Here is an 18,632-nt window from a genome sequence, read left to right as displayed (position 1 = left end):
TGTAGCACTCTAGTTGCAAACAAAATGGTCTCTACCTTTCCTTTCACAGTAATATTGCTGTCAAGCTTTAATAACAGCATGAAAAAAGAAATACTGGCCAGAACCCTAAGAAGAACCAAGAAAACTTATCTCAAGATAAAACTTTTTTTTTAAAAAATAAAAAATTATATACTCAGGGAACAGGCTAAGATCAATTAAAATTACATAACATTTTCACTAACACAGTTTCACTTTTCAAAATGAAAGTCAGATTTATTCAACATTAAGTGCAACAACACATCAGAAATCAATAAAATCAATTTTCACTTATAAAGTAAAGCAAAGTAACATGAATAAACACAGGAAAATACTGTCTGAGACTCTCCAAGCAGGACATTTCTCATAAGACTCACAGAAAAGAAAGAAAAAAAAAGATTTTTATATGCAAACAGACTAAATTCCCCCAAATTCAGGGTTATTTTCCAGTTGTAAAGCAATATATAGCTAATGGGAGGTAAACTAGAAAAGGGGATGAAATGCATCATGCTGTACAACACCAAAGAAATACCCCAAATGCATTTGTGTACAGCATTAACAACATGCAATAGGTGAGGTTAAAAGCAAGTACAGTGTATATATTAGAGACAGAAACTAGTCAGTCTGAGGGCTTTCTTTCTTGTTTTAGTTCAACTAATGAAAACAAACAGAAGCCAAGAGCAGAGGAAGAGCAGAATCTGCATGGAGAACATCTCTTCCCAGAACAGTAAACATCTTAAGATTCAAATTTTGCACACATTTACTTGTCTTGGTCCTCTTCTTGCTATGTCATTAAAACATATCCAGATCCAATGGGCTTTATGCAAGTATCTACATTTTTATAAAGCAGTAATTAAACAAAACAATGCAAGTCATTCAAATTCTGCTAATCTTTTAAGTCAGGCATTAATATGCTGAACACTCACTACAACTCAACATTATTTAAATTAAAAATAAAAACAGGGCAAGACATCTCCCAAACAGCCTTGCTGAAGTCTAGGGTATTCTAATTATATTTGTTGCTTGGAGGAGAGCGATGTGAAAACAGACAATGTGCTACCCAATTCATTTCATTAAGAATTATTTAAACCATACTTTTAGACAACAGCTGGTCTCTTTGTTCATTCTATTCAGTTCACAGCCTGACAGATTTCTCTTGTCAGTCTTTTATTTTTTATAACAGCAATTTTTTAAGACAAACTCCCAAGATCTCCTATAGATTTTGTCAGCTATTGAAAAGCAAGCAAGCATAGCACACATGCAAGTTATTAGAATTAGAGAGCCAAATATAATTAACTACAAAGTTCCAAGCAGTAAGTACATCTACATTCCCCTGGGGAGACTCCATCTTACTGGGAGATGGGTTTGAAAGCTGATAAAGAACACAGGTTACCTAGCTCACTTCAGAAGTTCTCTGCCTTCACCTGAAGACTTACCAGAATCCATTACCACCCAACAAGCTAACAAGCTAGTACAAATATTTAAGATTGTCATTAATTTCTGTAAGAATGGAGTGATGGCTGACAACTGAAGACCGACTTTTGTAGTGTTAGACATACTGACCTTAATTTTAAATGAATTCAAGTCTGAAAATAATTGTGCAGCATTAACTTAAGACACAAATAAACAATCAAAGGATAATTAAAGGATAATTTTACCACTCATACACAAATCACACCAGCCAATGCTCCACCTCATTCACCTGAAGTACAGTAGTGTTTTTACAATATCCAACTGTGACAAAGTCTTTAAAAGGCAACTATTTATCATTTATCTACTAGTAATTCCCAACTGAAAAAGGCCTGTAATGCTCTAAACTATAAACAACTACCAGTACCTGTTTATTTTTTAACAGGACAGGGTTCACAAATAACTGAGTTGAATTAAAATAAAAGGAATGTGAAGGACAAAGTTTTGATTCAGATGTCTTTAGCACATATTAAACCAAAACTGACATTAAGACATGCTACTAAATGTTCTCTGAAACTGCTCTGAGGTGTGGCAATCACCCCGGTTAGTACTGTAACTACTAAATTTAATGCTGGGTGAAAAACAGAATAGAAATCAAAAATAAGAAGGTACCTTGTCTTTACATGTACCCTAGAGAGTACATGTAAAGGAAATAGTGGGATTTTTATGTTGGATAAAAAGTTACTGATCTGAAAGTGTTGAGACTGAATGTACCTCTTATCTCCAGCAATCTAAATTGTGAGTGTTCCTTGGGAGATTAAATGCCACCAAACATTTTTCATCCTCTCCAATGAACAAGAGGCATTTCTTTTCACTCTGCTCAAATGTGTAATCCTTAACATCTAAGCAGAAATCGACCTTCCCACTTTCATTTCAGCAAAGCATTAAATACACAGAACACACACATAGAATTTGAAAAATTTGAGATTTTAAGTTGTAAAGAAAAACAAAAGATAACACAAATCTACTTTATTTCTGAATGCCTGAAGTAGATTGGTAAGTACTGACATCTGCTTCAGCAATGCCAGATGCAAGAGCACCCAGGAATAATAGTTTAACATTTGATATTGTTACCACTTTTATCAATTGGTGCATTCTATTGGTTTATGTAACAGAAGACTAAGTGGAGAGTCAGAAAAACACCATCTGCACTGGGCTGGAAGCAAAAACTACCTGTTGAATACCTGAATGACACATCTAAACTGCTAATGAAGCCTCAAAGAATGGTCACCTAAACATCTACACTGTCAGGCAGCCAAACTCTGCAGGCAATTTTTGGTTATTAGCTGTCCCAACATCTGTGCCATTAGCAGAAAATGTTAGCAGCACTTAGACTCAACCAGGCATAGGGGGCTTCACCATGAATTATGAAGATGCAGCATCCAGGTTAAAATGCCTACAAGCAATTTGGAGCAGTGATTCAAGCATGAGATATTAACACACCCCTACAGCAAGAGCAACTGGAAGAGATTAGAAAAATGTATTCAGCCAACTTAACCTGTTGCACAAGGAGATAAGCAAATAGACAAGAGGTCCAAGAATTAGTAATTCCTGTATTTTGCTTTTAAAAAAACATCATTTACATTCTTCATTGCTCAAAAATATGCTTGTAATTGAATGGGGAAAAAAATATTTATGAAAATAAGGTAGCAATCCCTCTCCATCAATGTATCATGGAAACAGAATGAAACTATCCTGAAACTCTAAAGGCTGGTGATACAAGTATTACTAATCAGCTCATCTCCCTCCTGTGCAAGCCATGTTCCCATATTTTGGGAAGCAAAAGGCAAAATCTTGAAAGCTTTAATTTCTAATTAGTGTTATCTTTGTAGGCTTTTAATCAGGTGTAAATTACTGCCTAACTCCAGCTGGCATCCATAAATATCGTAAGAAAACTGAAATCAAGTATTCTTGGCTTCATCATCTTCTAGGCTTCCAAACAAGGAACCACATTCTTACTCTAACATTACTACTTGGATGACAATTGAGAATTTTTCCTCTTTCAGCAAACTGCCCTTCAGGAAGCAGAGGGTAATCCACTACCTAGGTACCAGTGGGGGAAGAAAAGTTGACGTATGCCTGGAACTGCCAATGAACAAATTTAAGTTCCATCACTGAGCTGTGGGGATGAGGGATGGAGGGGAACCAACCAAAATGAAAAACCAAAAAATGCAAATGCAATCAGCTGGTTTTATCTCTAAGCCCACCATAAGATGGTAAAAAGCATTCCCCATGGTAACCAAAATGCCTTTCCCAAAACTTTTATGCTAATCAAGTGTCACGTAGCTTTAGTAAGAATTGTGGAAAGGTTTGTATTTGTTTCGTTTTGGAAGAATTGGGATTTTTTTCCTTCTTTATATAGAACCTTACATTTGACACTTCATTTTACAAGTGACTTAAACAGCAACCTTTCCACAAAGAAGCTGCTGTCCTGACAAAGTACTCTAACAAAACATTTAAATAGCAAAGAACCTCATCTTCTGAAATACCAGATAATTAAAAACAGAACATGGATTTTAGCTAAAAAAAGCAAAAAAGCACCCAAAACAAACAAACAAAATAAAACCCCACAAACCAATCTCTAATGACACTAGCTGACTGTCTCAAGTGACAGATACACCCTTTGAATCCTGGGGGTTGGAATGCTGGCTGCACTCACTGACTGCCAGCAAGTCCAAGTCACACTGGCAGCAAATGGAACAGAGAACCTTCTGAGGCACATTGTCTCATTCTTAGATCTGGACGTGAGATTCAGTTCCCTGTTATTTCATAACAGATGTGTGCCAGGTACTTCAATGCTAAGACTGGATTGGATGACTGCCAGTGAAGATCTGCCTCAGAGCCAGTGCTCTCAGCATCCCTCAACAACATGACTCGAACCATTTAAAGATGGGGATTTCTGCAGGAGGAGCCATGGAGGCCACTTACATTGTGGACAAATTTAAATGGCAAGAAATACAAGTGGCTATTAAAATAATAAAAAATAAACTCAATTAACATAGAATTCGTTTGTCCTCCAACATATAATATTCACCACTTCTGATTGTATTAATTTAAGCTTTTTGTTCTCTATTAAGAAGCAGCTATAAAGTTACAGCCAGTGATACACTGAGTTGAGAGTTGTCTGTGCTCCAAAGGTTTGCCATTTTGAAGCTAAAATCTACCACTATGATAATCTTATCTGATTTGTTTGCACAGTACAAAGAAGTATTTTTACCAGAAAATAGTTAAATTGTTTTTTTTAAAAATATACTTAGCACTTTAACTCTCAGCCAATAAAGAGCTCAATACCTCCTCTATTTCACTTTTAGCTACACTTACTACAGAAAACTGAATTTGTCTGTTCTGGCTTCTCAACATTTGAGTTTGCCCAATTTTGATATCAGAATTAAGAAGTGCTGCCCTTCCACTACTCAGTACCAGCTTTTTCTCCATGTGTAAATGCTTACTCTCCAGTACCAAAATGCCACTTCATCTTTTTTGGTAATGATAGAGACAGAGTTACTCAAACCTCACACCAAGATCTACTATCCAGCCCCAGATCCTATTTTAAACTCAATTATTGCTATGGCCTTCTCAAGTGCACCAAGGTTTTTCTGGTAGTAGTTTTCTCCGTGTTGTTTGGGAGGCACAAGAAGTTCCCTACTTGCATAAAAGTAATTGTTCCCTTTGTAGATGTTCAAGTACTTCATCAGGGTTTAAGCTACAGCTCTGGAAGGCTCAGCATTGAGGTGGTTCTTCGGCACAAGTCTTTTTTCATCACTGCTTTTTGCTGTCTGCCATGTACAGAGTGCACAATCTTTGTTCAAAGAGACCATTGCTACCTTGCAATTGCTTTATTTTGAAGCTACAGCTGGTCAATCTGATGATTCAGAGAATAATGGAACAATATTATGTTCTCATTATTTTCTATTCCACTAATTTTTTCTTCACCAAACTTTATCAAATAATTGATTTGTCCCATGAATTTCTGCATAGATGGCCTACAATCCGTCTCTGTTAGACAACAAAACTCTGGATTATTTCTGTTCTCTTAAGGAATTAACCAAGGTACCAGGACATGTAAAGTACTTGCAAATGCAAGGTCTCCACCCCATTTTATAACCCTTCTCTTTCAGCCATGTCACTAATCACAGTCAACCTGTTAAAATCACCACCACTTCTTGAGGAGAGAACAAACACATTGGGTATGTACAGTGAAACCTAAATAGAAAATGATAGAAAAGACACATATCATTTGATTTCAATTAGCTACAGGTTTTGAAGGCTCCTTACTAGAAAAAAATGTAGGCAGTCTGTGAATAATTCTGTCACACAGTACATCACATACATAGTGGCAAGAAGTGAGCCCCCAGTCACAGGTCCCTGGCGGTGGCACCTGCTACTGAGGCGATGAGAACACCCCTGTGGAAGATCTGAGACTGTTTAGTCATCACTGGGTAAATTGCTTCTGTTGACTAGAGCAGGAGGTATTTCCTTGGAATGTACCTCAGAAGAAATTCCTGCTCAGTATATTGATATTTTCAAACTGAATAAAAGGCACTGTTGCTTAAGCCATATATTTCTTGTCTCCAACTGTTTAAAAAAAAAATTAAAATATGGTTTTGAACACCTAGCTACTGCTACCCTAAGAAGGCTTCCTTGTTATCTCACAGTAATTTCACCTCTCCCTAAAAAAGCTTCACAAAAATTTCTTTTATCTGAAGCAGTCATCTCACCTTTATATCTATCTTTATATCTAAAATTATGAGTTAGTATAACAGTATGCATTATAAAATTATACCATTTACTTCAGACATCTCTGAACAGCTAAATCTTCAAACTATACAAAAATAAAGTGTATGAAATCTTACAAAAGGAGGACATTAAGACAATAATAGCTAATTCAAAAAATATAATAACTTATACACAGCAGTGAGCATAAGCAATGTAGTCTACGACAGCTTCCAATTAACAGGACCTCTGAAACATGTCTGAAACAAGCATCAGCTGGAATTGGAACATTCCCAAGCACAATAATGTTTCCAATTTATTATCTTTACCACAGTACAAACTTTCACAACCCAAATGTCCATTGTCTGTCAATCTGTAAACAAAAGCTACTATTCCCCCTCCTCATTTTGAGAGGTGAATTTTTTCAGTCTTCAGTGAAGTTTCACAACCATCTTGCATAAGGAATCAAGAGCCTGTTCTCTTGGTAATTTACTATTTTCTCTTTTTTTTCTTTTTTTTTGTTTGTTTCTCATACAGCCTGCAGTGAATTAAAATCACAGTGAAAGTCCTGGGAAAAAAATGATCTTTACAGCAGGACTTGAACCATTCTAATAATAAATGCATCTAACAAAGCTTCCCATAATAAAAGCATGACATTTCCATTTCCAGAAATCAAGTCAATTAGAAATGCTAAATTTTACTTAAAAACCCCAAAAGATCTAAAAGTGAAAAGATTCATCTTCTCAGTCAAATACAAGTCTTTCAGTTTCACTTGCAGAGACTGTTCCACTCTGTAAAATAGTAGTGCAATTCATTTAGTTCTACTTCTTTTATTTTCCTTAAAGTCCAGTAGATAAATGTCCTATTTCTATGGAAAGATAGGAAGATGCTCCAGTAAACAAGAAACTTTGGCAAGCCCAAGAAGGCTTACTAGTCCATTAAAGCTTAGGAGTCCAGAGTGGCTTAAAAATGGTTTATGAATAAACTTTAAAAAGCTCAACAAATCAAAGTAAAAAAAAAAAAAAAAGCTGAAAAAGACAACCTAAAAAAATAAAGAAATAAATAGGCAGAAATGAATGTAAACTGTCTGAACGTTTTAATGATTTCTCATTGACAGCTGGCACAACCGTTGACAGTACAGTCATTAAATATAGGTGACCTACAGAGTATTCCATTGGGGCATCCACTCTGGGATGCTCAAATGGAATTACATTCCTAAAGATTTAAAAAATAGAGTTCTCCATAATATTACTATAGGTTCTCTTCTGCCCACCTCACTTACACTTCTTCTTAAAGAGGTTTTTTATTTTTGATGGCTTTTTATTTTTTTCACCATTCTGGTAGAGGTCCTGTGGGATGCTGCTTATCCTGGGGACAGAAGCAGCTTCATGGCTGGGTTTGCTGTCACTGCCAGTCGAGGAGCACGAGGTGTGACGAGGCTTTGGGACGGGGATCCCAGTAGAAAGCTGGTTCATGCTGCAAGACTTCTCCAGGATTCCATTATAAACTTTGCTTGCAGGACTAAAGATCATGCTCTTAGTTTCTGCCATGCCTACACAGTCAGGAGAGCCCCTAGAAACATCTGCAGTCAGAGAAGAGGAGTCTCCCGTAGATGATTCCTCCAGTGAGAATTCTTCTGGTGATACTTTCTGAGGAGAAATTGTCTGGTACATCTCAAGACTTGCTGGAGGAGACTGTTTTCTTCCAATGGATGAATTTAAGGAGTCACATTCCGAACCTGTTTCCTGTACTTCCCTGAGTCAGAGCAGAGAGAAAAGAAAACATAATGAAACTACAATTGTCTTCATAGAGTTAAAAAGGAAATTAATTCAGAATCAATAACATTAGTCTAAAAGCACCACCCACAGTTTTCCTTAGTAGTTAATTAAACAAAAAAAAAATTAAGTTAAACATTTTAAGTTACAACTTGCATTACATCATTTTATTATCTAAACTTAAGGGAATTAGTTTGTGCAATCTTGCTTTTGTGAGCAGCAGCATCCGCCCAGAAATAGTCATTTGTATTTCACTTCAAAGAACAAAGGCTATCTTTCTGGCACATGAAGTCGGAAAAGTTATGAAATGAAAGAAGGAGATTTAAGCCTATCATATACAAAAAGTTTCTTCAGGACAAGTGTCCCTACCTTTCAACAAGCTCATTTGCTCCTTCCAAAAGGAATTTAACCTTTTCCTATGAGGCCATGTAACAAGAGTAGGTACACGCTCAACATGCTGTAAGAATTGTGTTACCATCCATCTCCTCTTCGCCCAGTAGCTGACATTGCTTTTGATCCTAGTTTCAGATGTAAGAGCCAGTAACATATTGTAATGGAGAATCAGGGTTAGTTCAGTGCACCCTGGATTGTAACATTACTTAACTGTACACGACATGCTAGCTATTTACATACACATACCAGACAAGAACTCTCTGCTCCACGTAGACTATATTAATTTATATTATCCTACAGATTACTTTAACTTTTGGCTTGGTTTAACCTCTAATTCTAAACTGTTAGTCTCAATAATCCTATCAAGAGTTGCAAGTGCTGTTTGCTAATCTCCGTACCATTGTTTATCAGCAGAGAAGTAAATGGCTTCCTCCTCCTCTTCAGTTCGATAGAGAGCTGGGCAGCTCGACACAGAGAGGATGTCAGGGTCAGGGGAGTGCAGAGCGTGCTGAGACTGTGGAGATGATGGCACAACACTGCGTCTTGATCTACACAAGCTACTGCTTCTTGCCAGAGTGCTGGGAGCTTTTACAATGGACCCTGAGGCAGAGAAAAAGCAAACCAAAACCCTCCAAGTGACATTGATGTTAACAGTATCTACTCTGAAGACTAAGTAGCAGGTATCTGCTTCGGAGACAGTGACTTTTAAACAACTTTGACATGGCTTGACAGTTTCAGAGGAACAAAGACTGACACACCTCATACATTCTACAGTCAGATGAAGCAGCTAATCAAGATGCAACTGCAGAGATTTTGTGCCTGCCAAATACTACCCTGACCAAGTACACCAAAGCTCTAGCTCACTGTGCTCTCTTGAGAACAAAAAGAAAGATTCTACTGAAACTCCCAATGCTTCATAATCTAAAAACAGCGGTGCTGAAATTAGTATGTTACACAATGTCCTGCATTTTGTGTGGTGATTTGGAGGTTAGAAAAAAATGTAAAAGTTTTGCAATGTAGGTACAACTAACCAAACAGCCAACTGATATACACTACACTACTTGAAAAATAGGCTAGATAGAGAAGACCAATTTCATTTACACAACTTGACAGAAAATACATAATTCAACCTAACTTTAAGATCAAGAACTTTCTTTTAGATAACATTGTCTGTTGCCAGGCTAACTATGAATTTCTGGAAGTAAAAATACTAAGAATGGGTGGAGACGGCCACGCAAGACTTCATCAGCAAAGTACCCAACAGGAAGTGATAAACTCAAATGTTCCTAATCCAATTACTCCTTCAAAATATTATTAGGCAGCAATACTTGTACAGAAAAAAATCTACAGACCTCTTTCCAGGCTAGCTGTTACAAGTCTCAGGATTTTCACACTCCTCCTCAAACTGTCCCATGGAATGCAACACTGCTTACGTAAGATACACCAGACCTTTACTGGTGTTCAAAATTGTTTAACAACCACAACATGCTAAAAATCTCTTCAATTATTTCTGTAGACAAGGATGTCTAGCCTGACAAAATACATTTTATTTTCTGCAATGCCAGTTTATCATCATATAAGCGACAGTTTCCCTTCCTAGAATCTCAGAAAAGGACAAGTAGTCCACTCTCTTTTAGTACAGGAAATCTAAACAGTACTTACTAAAAGGTGCAGTTACTTACTAAACTACTGACCGTAACAGCACGTTAGGAGCTCAAAAATCATCTTGTGTAATTACAAAAAAAACCAAAATCCTCAAAGAGCAAATGTGAACTGAGATAAGAGAGTAAGAATCTCTTTAGGAAATTTTGCTACAGGTCCAGGTAAATCAGATACCATCCTACTTACTGGCATAAAAATTAAAAAAAAAAACCAAACAAACAAACAAAAAAAACAAACCAAGACTGCACCATCGGTGAATTTTCAGAGAAGTAACAAGCATTTTGATCCTTTGTAGGTGTATATACACAGGGATATGAAGAATTCAGCTATGACAATTGAACATGTAGAATTTTCCAGAGCAAATGAAGCTCACTAAATCAAGGAACCAGCTGAATCCTAATAAGTCAATGGAAAAATAGAAGTTTCACTACTACCTTCCAGCTGTAAGGACTTTTTTCCAGTGTCAGACACTATTTCTCAACCCATTTTTGTTCTTCAACTTGAGATTGACCAAACAGCTCTATTACTTGACACCATATAAGCCTATCAATGCAATTGCTCTGGCACAAAGAAGCCTGTCCAACAGACTTCAAATTTTGTCATTTCAAATTTTGTTTATGAGTCCAAAGGATGCTGGGGCCAGGCAATATCCCAGTCCTTTAGATCCAGTGATGGAAATAGCCCCTTTCTTAAGTGACCTCCTGCACAGGGCATTTTGCCTGAAGCCTCATGACCAAGACGAGCCATTATGCTTCTGTCCTTCCTCGGTGTACTTGTTATTTTTGTCTAAAGGATGGGAATAATTCAGTATTTACTGAACTAACCTACAATAATTTGACTCCTCAACACTAGTTTCAACAACAGATCATTTAGCATATTTTCGTCATACAGTAAAGTTTCAGCTAAGTATGCTCTTACAAACAGTACAGTCCTTTTCGAATCGTAATTCCTTTGAATCAAGTGCACTTTCTTCTCTGGCTTCACTTCTAAGCAAGAGTTAAATGAGAAGAGTGACTAAAAAAACTCACAAGTGTGAAGTTTTTTACACATATCCAAGTGTTGTCATTTTAGACCATCTGGAAAATCACGACAATAAATGGAGCTCTTCATTTTGAAATCAGACCACAGGCTTCTCAATACAGAATTGGATGCTTAACTCTAGGAATCCATATTTCATTGGGTCTCCAATAAATTTGTTGCTAGGGTTTAAATCAAAGTATTTGCACTGAAGACAACTAGAGAAACAGTATTCCTTAAAAGTGATCAGAATTTGCAGTAAGTTGCAAGAGGATTAATGAACTTTTCACTGTGGCCTGCAGAAAAAAAGGTTGGTACATTAAGAAGAAAAACCAGTGCCCAAGGCATACTAAGTAAAGCCAGCAAAGTGGCGACCTTATGCTATTATTTTAAAATACAGTTTGAATTTCTTCTGAGAATCCCAGCCCTGGAAGAAAAATGTAGCCACATGACAGTTTGCCTTCCTACTCATTCCTCAGCTTCAAACAGCTTGTTTGAAAAACTGCATGGGAGCTCATCTTTTCAATTTGCCTCTGGAGTCCAGTTAATCACAAGCTCCATGAAGCAGGCTCTTGTTCTGACACAATGACTCATGATGCAAGGGTGGTCTGAATCCCCAGTGTATTTCTTCTGATCATACTTTAACCAAAGCTGGACTTCTCTCCCTCCAGAACTCTGCCTCTCCGATGGACACTCAAACAACCAACCCACTGTATCCAAACACAAACATTCCGTCTGAAAGCCTCCCTTGAACAACAACAGGATTTTGTTCCAACCACTAAAGAATGTGCACAAGGCTATGTAGCATGCGGCCTCCCAAAGGATGTGATCTTTCTCATAGCTCAAGGAACCCTGGACTAACCTCATCCCTTCCATCTGAGCTAACAAACTCAGCATTATTCATTACAAACTTTTGTTTAAGTAGCAATCCAAGGTTGACAACCACTTTCAAAACCTTAGCTGAATTTGCCCCACTCCCCCACTGAAACAAAAGAGAGGCTTTTTCTTCATGTTATCTTTACTGCAAAACTTTGCCATTTAAGTCCCACTGGAGCTAGTATCTGAAATCCTACAGAGAATTTTGGTCTTTTTGACTTTGATCTAATCCTGTTTGATTTCAGTACTCTTCTCCCACCTGGCTTGAAAATCCCACGTCTCACAACTTTTCCCCTTTCTTTTTACTAAGCTCATCACTTACCATGAAACTGTGAAACTATTGGAGGAGTGTCTTCATCTAAGTCATCAACTCCCCCTGCAATTGGGTAGGGAGGAATGGAAACTCGAGGCATAACTACCCAGCTGTGATCAGAGTAGAGAGAGGAGGTCAAGCTTGGTAGCCCAGAATTGTGTGCGATTTGAAACCCACAAATCTTCTCAATCTGCTGCCATCGATAAAGACGCTCCCGCAAACACGTCGTCAACTCAGAGAGTGCTTTCCTGAAAAAAGGCACATATTAAAATTATATACACTGTACTTATTGATAAAGCAAAGCAACACATTCATTCCAGCATACCAGAAGAACCATTACAGCTGTTGAAATATTCACATTTTAGTATTTTTTAAATTGCTTTTGTAAAGTGCAAAACCACTAAGACACTCAATTCCATAACTCTCCGGGAGTTCTGTTCCAGAAGCAAATAATCACAAAAGAATATGCATCCTGTCCCAGTAACCCTCTTACTTTGCTTCGAGAATTTTATGGTCCACTTCATCCAGGGAGGAGCTGTGTGCAACATGCAGTGTTCCAAATACAGTGCTTCTCTTCTTTTTTATCTTTTCTGCCTAAAAAGCAAAGTAAAGTGAAATGCATAAAACTAGTAATATACTTAACAGATGACAAAACATTAGCAATATTGACATGTAGCAAACAACAATTCAGAGAAAAAACACAAATGCTTATCTGCTTTGTGTTTACTATTTCATATCTCTAGCAACAAATCAGAAAAATTAAGTAGCTGAAGAATAATTTATTACCTCATCTTTAGCAATTGCTAATTGCATTTCTGCATGCTGTCTTTTGATATTGTAATATTGTACTTCAACTTCGTGTGTTAACTGAAGCCACTTCTGCAAAGCCTCAGGAACAGACCAATTACTTCTCAACTCAAACTCCTTCTCAGCCTTTTTTAAAGCCATACGAACCTAGCAATCAAGAAGAAATGAAAGTGTCACCAAAAGTATCATTAGAACTAACAGGTGAACTATAAGCACCTTTATAGCCCACAGCAAAATAGCAAAGCTTGACAGAGTTTTGGTGTGTGCTGGTTGTTGTCAGGTATGCAGATCTGGCAGCTCTGAAATCTAGCATATGACCTTCCATATTTTTTCCAATGTTATATAGTCCCTAATTAAAAGTTTAAATATTTTTGTAAGATGATAATTTTTTTGGTACAACAAATCCAAGTTTATTGCTGCTCAGATGAAACAAAGCTACTCTCTCTCTTCTAATAACAAGATAAAAAGAGCTTTTGTGTATTTTTTTCTGTGAATCCCAAAATATTATGATAAGCTAATATACAAAGTTTACAGCTTCTAATATTTTCAGGATTATTTTACTAGATAATGGCATGACTGACAGACAATCATTAAGAACTCTTAGAATTTTTCCATTCAAATCCAGCATTTGGGAAATGCTGTTTTAAACACTACTGAGGATCTAATAAAACTAGGACCAATTTAAAGTCAACACTACATTTATTAACAGCTGGCAGGTACCTGTACTAACTCTTCCTCTGCATATTTGAGCCTGCTGAGCTCACATTCAGCTCCCTCTCTCAATTCCCTGAGGCGATGAGCTTCACGTTTTGCATCATTGATCTCATCCATCATTTTGCGCTCCAGATTTTGCTTTTCAACAGCAACGTTTCTATTCTCTTCTTGTGCCTTCTCAAGCCTTCAGAATTGAACAAAAAATATGAGAAAATATACAGCATATTTGTTAAAAGTTGTAGTCCTCAGGATAACAAAATGCATCCAGCAACAGGGCAATGGGCACAAACCAAAGCACATGAAGTTCCATCTGAACATCAGGAAACACTTTCACCATGAGAGTGACTGAACACTGGCACAGGTTGCCCAGAGAGGTGGTAGAGTCTCCATCCTTGGACATATTCAGAAGCCACCTGCACATGGTCCTAGGCAACCTGTTCTAGATGGACCTGCTTGAGCAGGAGGGGCTGGACAAGATGAACTCCAGAAGTCTCTTCCAACCTCAACCACTCTGTGCTAATAAAGACTCTGCAAGCTTCATGAATCAGCAGCAATTACATCACACAACGTGATATCCATGCCAGGCAAAATACCCAAACTTTTAAGTGAACTGTCATTAAAAGTGTAGTATCAAAATACAAATCTCTATAGACAACTGTGTTACAGGTGCACCACAGACTATCAGCTTTCACACTGCTATATACGCAATAGAAACTAAACAGCTCAGGTCTGTTTCAATCTTAAAAGCTTAAAAAGAGAAAAGGTGTTCTCATTCCCATGTATGTAACTATTTAAAATAAACTGTAATTATATGAAAACAACAATACATACATGTAAATCTGTAGGAAAAACTCAGCCTCTATTCTCTACCTTCATCCACAAGTTTGTATTGCCTGCTAAAATATCCAGGAGCAATCTCTACCCAAGAAATCAGCACCACTGAAATCACAATTGCCATACAAAGGGAAGAACACAATCCAAAGGCAGTTAATGCAAAAAACTTAAGACTGTAAAGGATCTGCATTTATGTTTAACCTCAAAACAAAAGGACAACTTTTTTTTTTTTCTTTTAGGTTTTATACCTTTCCTGCAAGTCAAGAAGACTTTGCTCTGCTGTTTGGAGACTTTCTAAGTCCTTCATCATTTTTGTGATATGTTCTCTTGAGGTTCTGTTCTGTGTATATGCAAACCAGCAGCCTCCAAAACCAATAACTATAGAAACTGTTAATATAAAATCCTTCATCCAGTTGTGAGGGGGACCTGTGCAGAGAACAACACCATCATTAACTAGTTCATTGATACAGACAACAGATTAAGGCCTTCCCCCCCCTCTCCCCAGCCTAAAAGGTGACAGAACCTAATGCTAAACAGAATTCTAGCTCATTTACCTCAAACCACTTTCAACAACTGTCTTTCAAATGTATTCCACAGCATTTTCATACAACATAAGCAGGTCTGCTCTAATACAATTTACTTCATCTATACTAAAACATTCATTAGACTGAGAAAAGCTTACTAAACCCCTTCACAGTACATACTCAGTACCTTTACTTAGAGTTAAAATAGAGTTCCACAATTGCACTGCATCAGGCCAGTAGGAGGTGTAATTAGATTTGAGCAAGTTCTTTCCAGTCTCCACCCTCTTAAATACCCTATTCTGAGTTAAAGATGCACTTGGGAAAAATCAAAATGGTAACAGCAGCACTTTTTAAAAGTTGGATTGTCAAATTATCAAATTCAAGATTCACATAATACATCTTTGTTAATACAAATTTTAAAGTCGCTTGCACCTCTGTAAAGACAGTTTCTGTGAGCATTAAAGGTCTAACACAAAGTGACTCCAGCTCAGATCTGGCCTGAGTAGTTCAGGAGCACCTGACATGCACAGCACCAGAGCAGAGCTGTAACTGTGTACAAGCAGGCATGCAGAGCGCTGGTGATGAGCTATGGACATGGCTGCATATGGAAAAATGGGCCAGATGTGGAACTCCTGCATTAAATTCAACTGCACTTAAACTCAGGTATGCACAAAACACAGGCGTTGGATTTGCATCACCACCTCATTTTTTCTTCTTGGGGAAAGTCATCTCCTCTCATTTCGGCATCCCAGCTGCACTGTCCAAGCTAACTGAGAAATGAATGTAACCTTAGCCATAAATGCAATTTAAACAGTCAAAAATATTTAGAGGACGCTTCTTGTGACACAAAAGCCAACACCCATCTGTTAAGTGGGGTTATACTAAAATTTCTACATGATCTTACACACAGAAGTGAACCTTTGTTCTGCTCACAGCACCTAAATAACTTTTTTTAATTCATTGCAGAGTTCCACAACGCATGCCAAGCAATCCATCAGCACATCCACAAAATAGATAAGCTGTCCTATCTACACTATCAAGTGTCATGGAAAATATGCTCTGTTGAATTCCTACAATCAAGAGATAAGAAAAAAACTCCAAAAAGTTACTAACGAGTGAGAGGTCCAAACAACACAACATCCAAGGCTTTAAGCTGAAGCTTCTGTCTGTGACTCCGGTCAATTATTTTCAAGTGAGAGATCATGAAAGCATGTTCATTTACTGCTATCCTGTTAATGACAAGACAAAATGTTACCTATTCCATAAACTATATTCAAAATCACTCTATGCAAAAAAGACATCAGCAGCATTTCCCACAGTTACACAGATTACAGCTATGCAATTAAGAGTGAGAAATACAATACAGCAGTAATGCTATAGAAATGCATATCAGCATGTGGCAAAAAAAGAAAATAAAGTCATTTAACTATTCTTTTTTTTTTTTTGGAAAAAAGTCATTAAATAAACCCATTCTGCACAGTTAAAGGTATATTCACAGACTTGTGACACCAACTCCTAAATACATGCAATGCTCAGGTGTGGTATTTATGCTCCAGGAAAGGTATTTTAGAGTTACATAGCACTATATACCCATACAATAAATCAGAAGATGTTCAAAAGGAAGTTTGCTACCACATAGAATTATGTGACCTTTGATAAGGCCCACAGAAAGAAATAAAACTTTTAGGGAAGTTGTATTTTGAAATATTCTGGCAGAAAAAAAACTGCAGCCACCTCTTCAAAACTGCAAGGACACTTCTCTTTTCCTGCATTTGACTGTACCTTGTTTGAGTTTAGGTTCACATAGTTGTTCCTACCATTTAAACTAATGTAGCAACCTATGGAGAATTATCTGAAACTAATCCAGAAGATATATTTACCTGGGAAGTGTTGTTCCATTGACATTGCTGTCTCTAAAATTCTTTTCATATTGGGGCAATTCAACAAAATCTGAGAGCCACTGAAGAGTGTCCTCTTGAGTCCAGTTATGAACTGAAAGAAGAATTCAATTACCTTAGGTTTTTGCTAAAAAAATCAACAGCTTAGAAGACAAGCAGTAGAAAAGCAGGTTACAATAACCGGAAGAGCTTAGGCAAATATAATTCCAGAAAAATTAGCATTACCAAGGTGTTTCTGGCATTTTGCCTTTTTCATTACATGCTCCCCTGTGAAAGCCTAGGCAAACTATAAATAAACAAGCATGGAACCAATAGAAGTATTTCTTTACTAAAACTTTCACAGAACAATTGAGTCTTTTGCTTTAGTTTCAATCAGGACAGCATCTTGTGACTTTCAACTCCTTAAACTGATTCCAGCCCCTTTGTCCTTGCTACCCTTGCAGAACTAAACACACATCAGCTGGTGCTGTAACCATTTGAGGCAATGTACCAAGATCTTCCCCAGGATGATGCCTTAAGAACTTGTTTTGACAAGAATTTTCTTAGAGGCTTATGCCTTCTAACCACAAAATGGGAGCTGACAAGAGAAGGAGAGAGGAGACTGAAAGAAAACACCAAAAGACAGAAGAAATGTAACAGGAAAGCTATTAAATCTCTCACAAACATGCCCAAGAAAAGTGGAATAACATGCAAAAATACTTTACGAAAAAATACTAAAAATGTAGAGAATAATTAACAATTTTCCTTAATAACAGCAACACTCTACATAAACATTCATAGCTACAGATGTGCTAAGAAAATACTACCCACAGATATTACCAAAAAAAAAAATCACATTTCTGTCCCTTACAGAGCAGCTGCTGCAGTTTGCAGCTTCACTGACAAAACTGAAGAGAAATTGTTCACTCCACTTACAGTCTGCAAAAGTCTGTCTGCATAGGAAAGAAACAGGGATGGTCTCTTTCTGGACAGACATGTATTCAAATGAAAAATTGAGGGTTTTTTGAACATTTCTCTATCTAGCACTACCTTCATGTGACAGTGCTAGGCACAGATGATAGGACACATTCTCAGTGGTGGCTTTTGCCAATAATCCTTTAGGAAGCACTGCTGAAAACTTGACAGGTAAAGCTGCAGGCAATGGAAATTTTTATGAGTTCAAATTCATATTTCAGTTCACACTGTAAATGAAATAAGGACTTCTAGGTCTCTTGTCTACACTAGCACAGCTGCAAAATAAGCTTAAACATTTTAGGATTATTATCATTCCTGATAGGTGGAGACAGAACACATTTCACAGACTCACAGCTTCAAAAACAAACTCGGTACAAACCTCTTGTAATCTCTCCATATTAATGCCTACACAACCTCCCCACTCTGCTGTCCCATTTCCTTCTGTCCCTGTAAGCTACAGTCAGTATTGATTTGACACAGACTTGGTTTTGTCATATTACAATATTACAATTTACCACATTACTCTAAGATTTTATGCAAAATATCTGGGCTCCATTTATAAATAAGTAGTTTCCCCATTGCAAAAACTCTTAACACTGTTATGTGAATAATAAGCAATCCAATTTACAAATCATTCAAAGTCATTTTGCCTGGTCATTACAAGTAT

The 18,632-nt window shown here is 37.1% G+C and overlaps 1 protein-coding gene across 1 annotated transcript in view; it reads right to left on the bottom strand.

Annotated features, from left to right (window-relative positions):
* Positions 1–6,252: 6,252 nt before the first annotated feature.
* The window catches only part of STIM2 (stromal interaction molecule 2), a 64,229-nt gene continuing 51,849 nt past the window's right edge, over positions 6,253–18,632 (bottom strand). Inside the window, exons 4-12 of the mRNA XM_058023959.1 lie at positions 16,994–17,105; positions 16,227–16,342; positions 14,838–15,015; positions 13,762–13,939; positions 13,021–13,188; positions 12,728–12,828; positions 12,244–12,482; positions 8,765–8,966; positions 6,253–7,953 (exon numbers count right to left, since the gene is read on the bottom strand). Of these exons, the coding sequence (XP_057879942.1) occupies positions 7,473–7,953; positions 8,765–8,966; positions 12,244–12,482; positions 12,728–12,828; positions 13,021–13,188; positions 13,762–13,939; positions 14,838–15,015; positions 16,227–16,342; positions 16,994–17,105 (1,775 nt within the window). The 3' untranslated portion in view covers positions 6,253–7,472. The remainder of the gene's footprint in view (positions 7,954–8,764; positions 8,967–12,243; positions 12,483–12,727; positions 12,829–13,020; positions 13,189–13,761; positions 13,940–14,837; positions 15,016–16,226; positions 16,343–16,993; positions 17,106–18,632) is intronic.

The sequence above is a fragment of the Melospiza georgiana genome, chromosome 5 (genome assembly GCF_028018845.1).
Source record: "Melospiza georgiana isolate bMelGeo1 chromosome 5, bMelGeo1.pri, whole genome shotgun sequence".
In the NCBI taxonomy this organism is placed as follows: Eukaryota; Metazoa; Chordata; class Aves; order Passeriformes; family Passerellidae; genus Melospiza; species Melospiza georgiana.
Note: the sequence above shows the minus strand (reverse complement) of the source record. Positions and strands in the feature narration are given on the sequence as shown.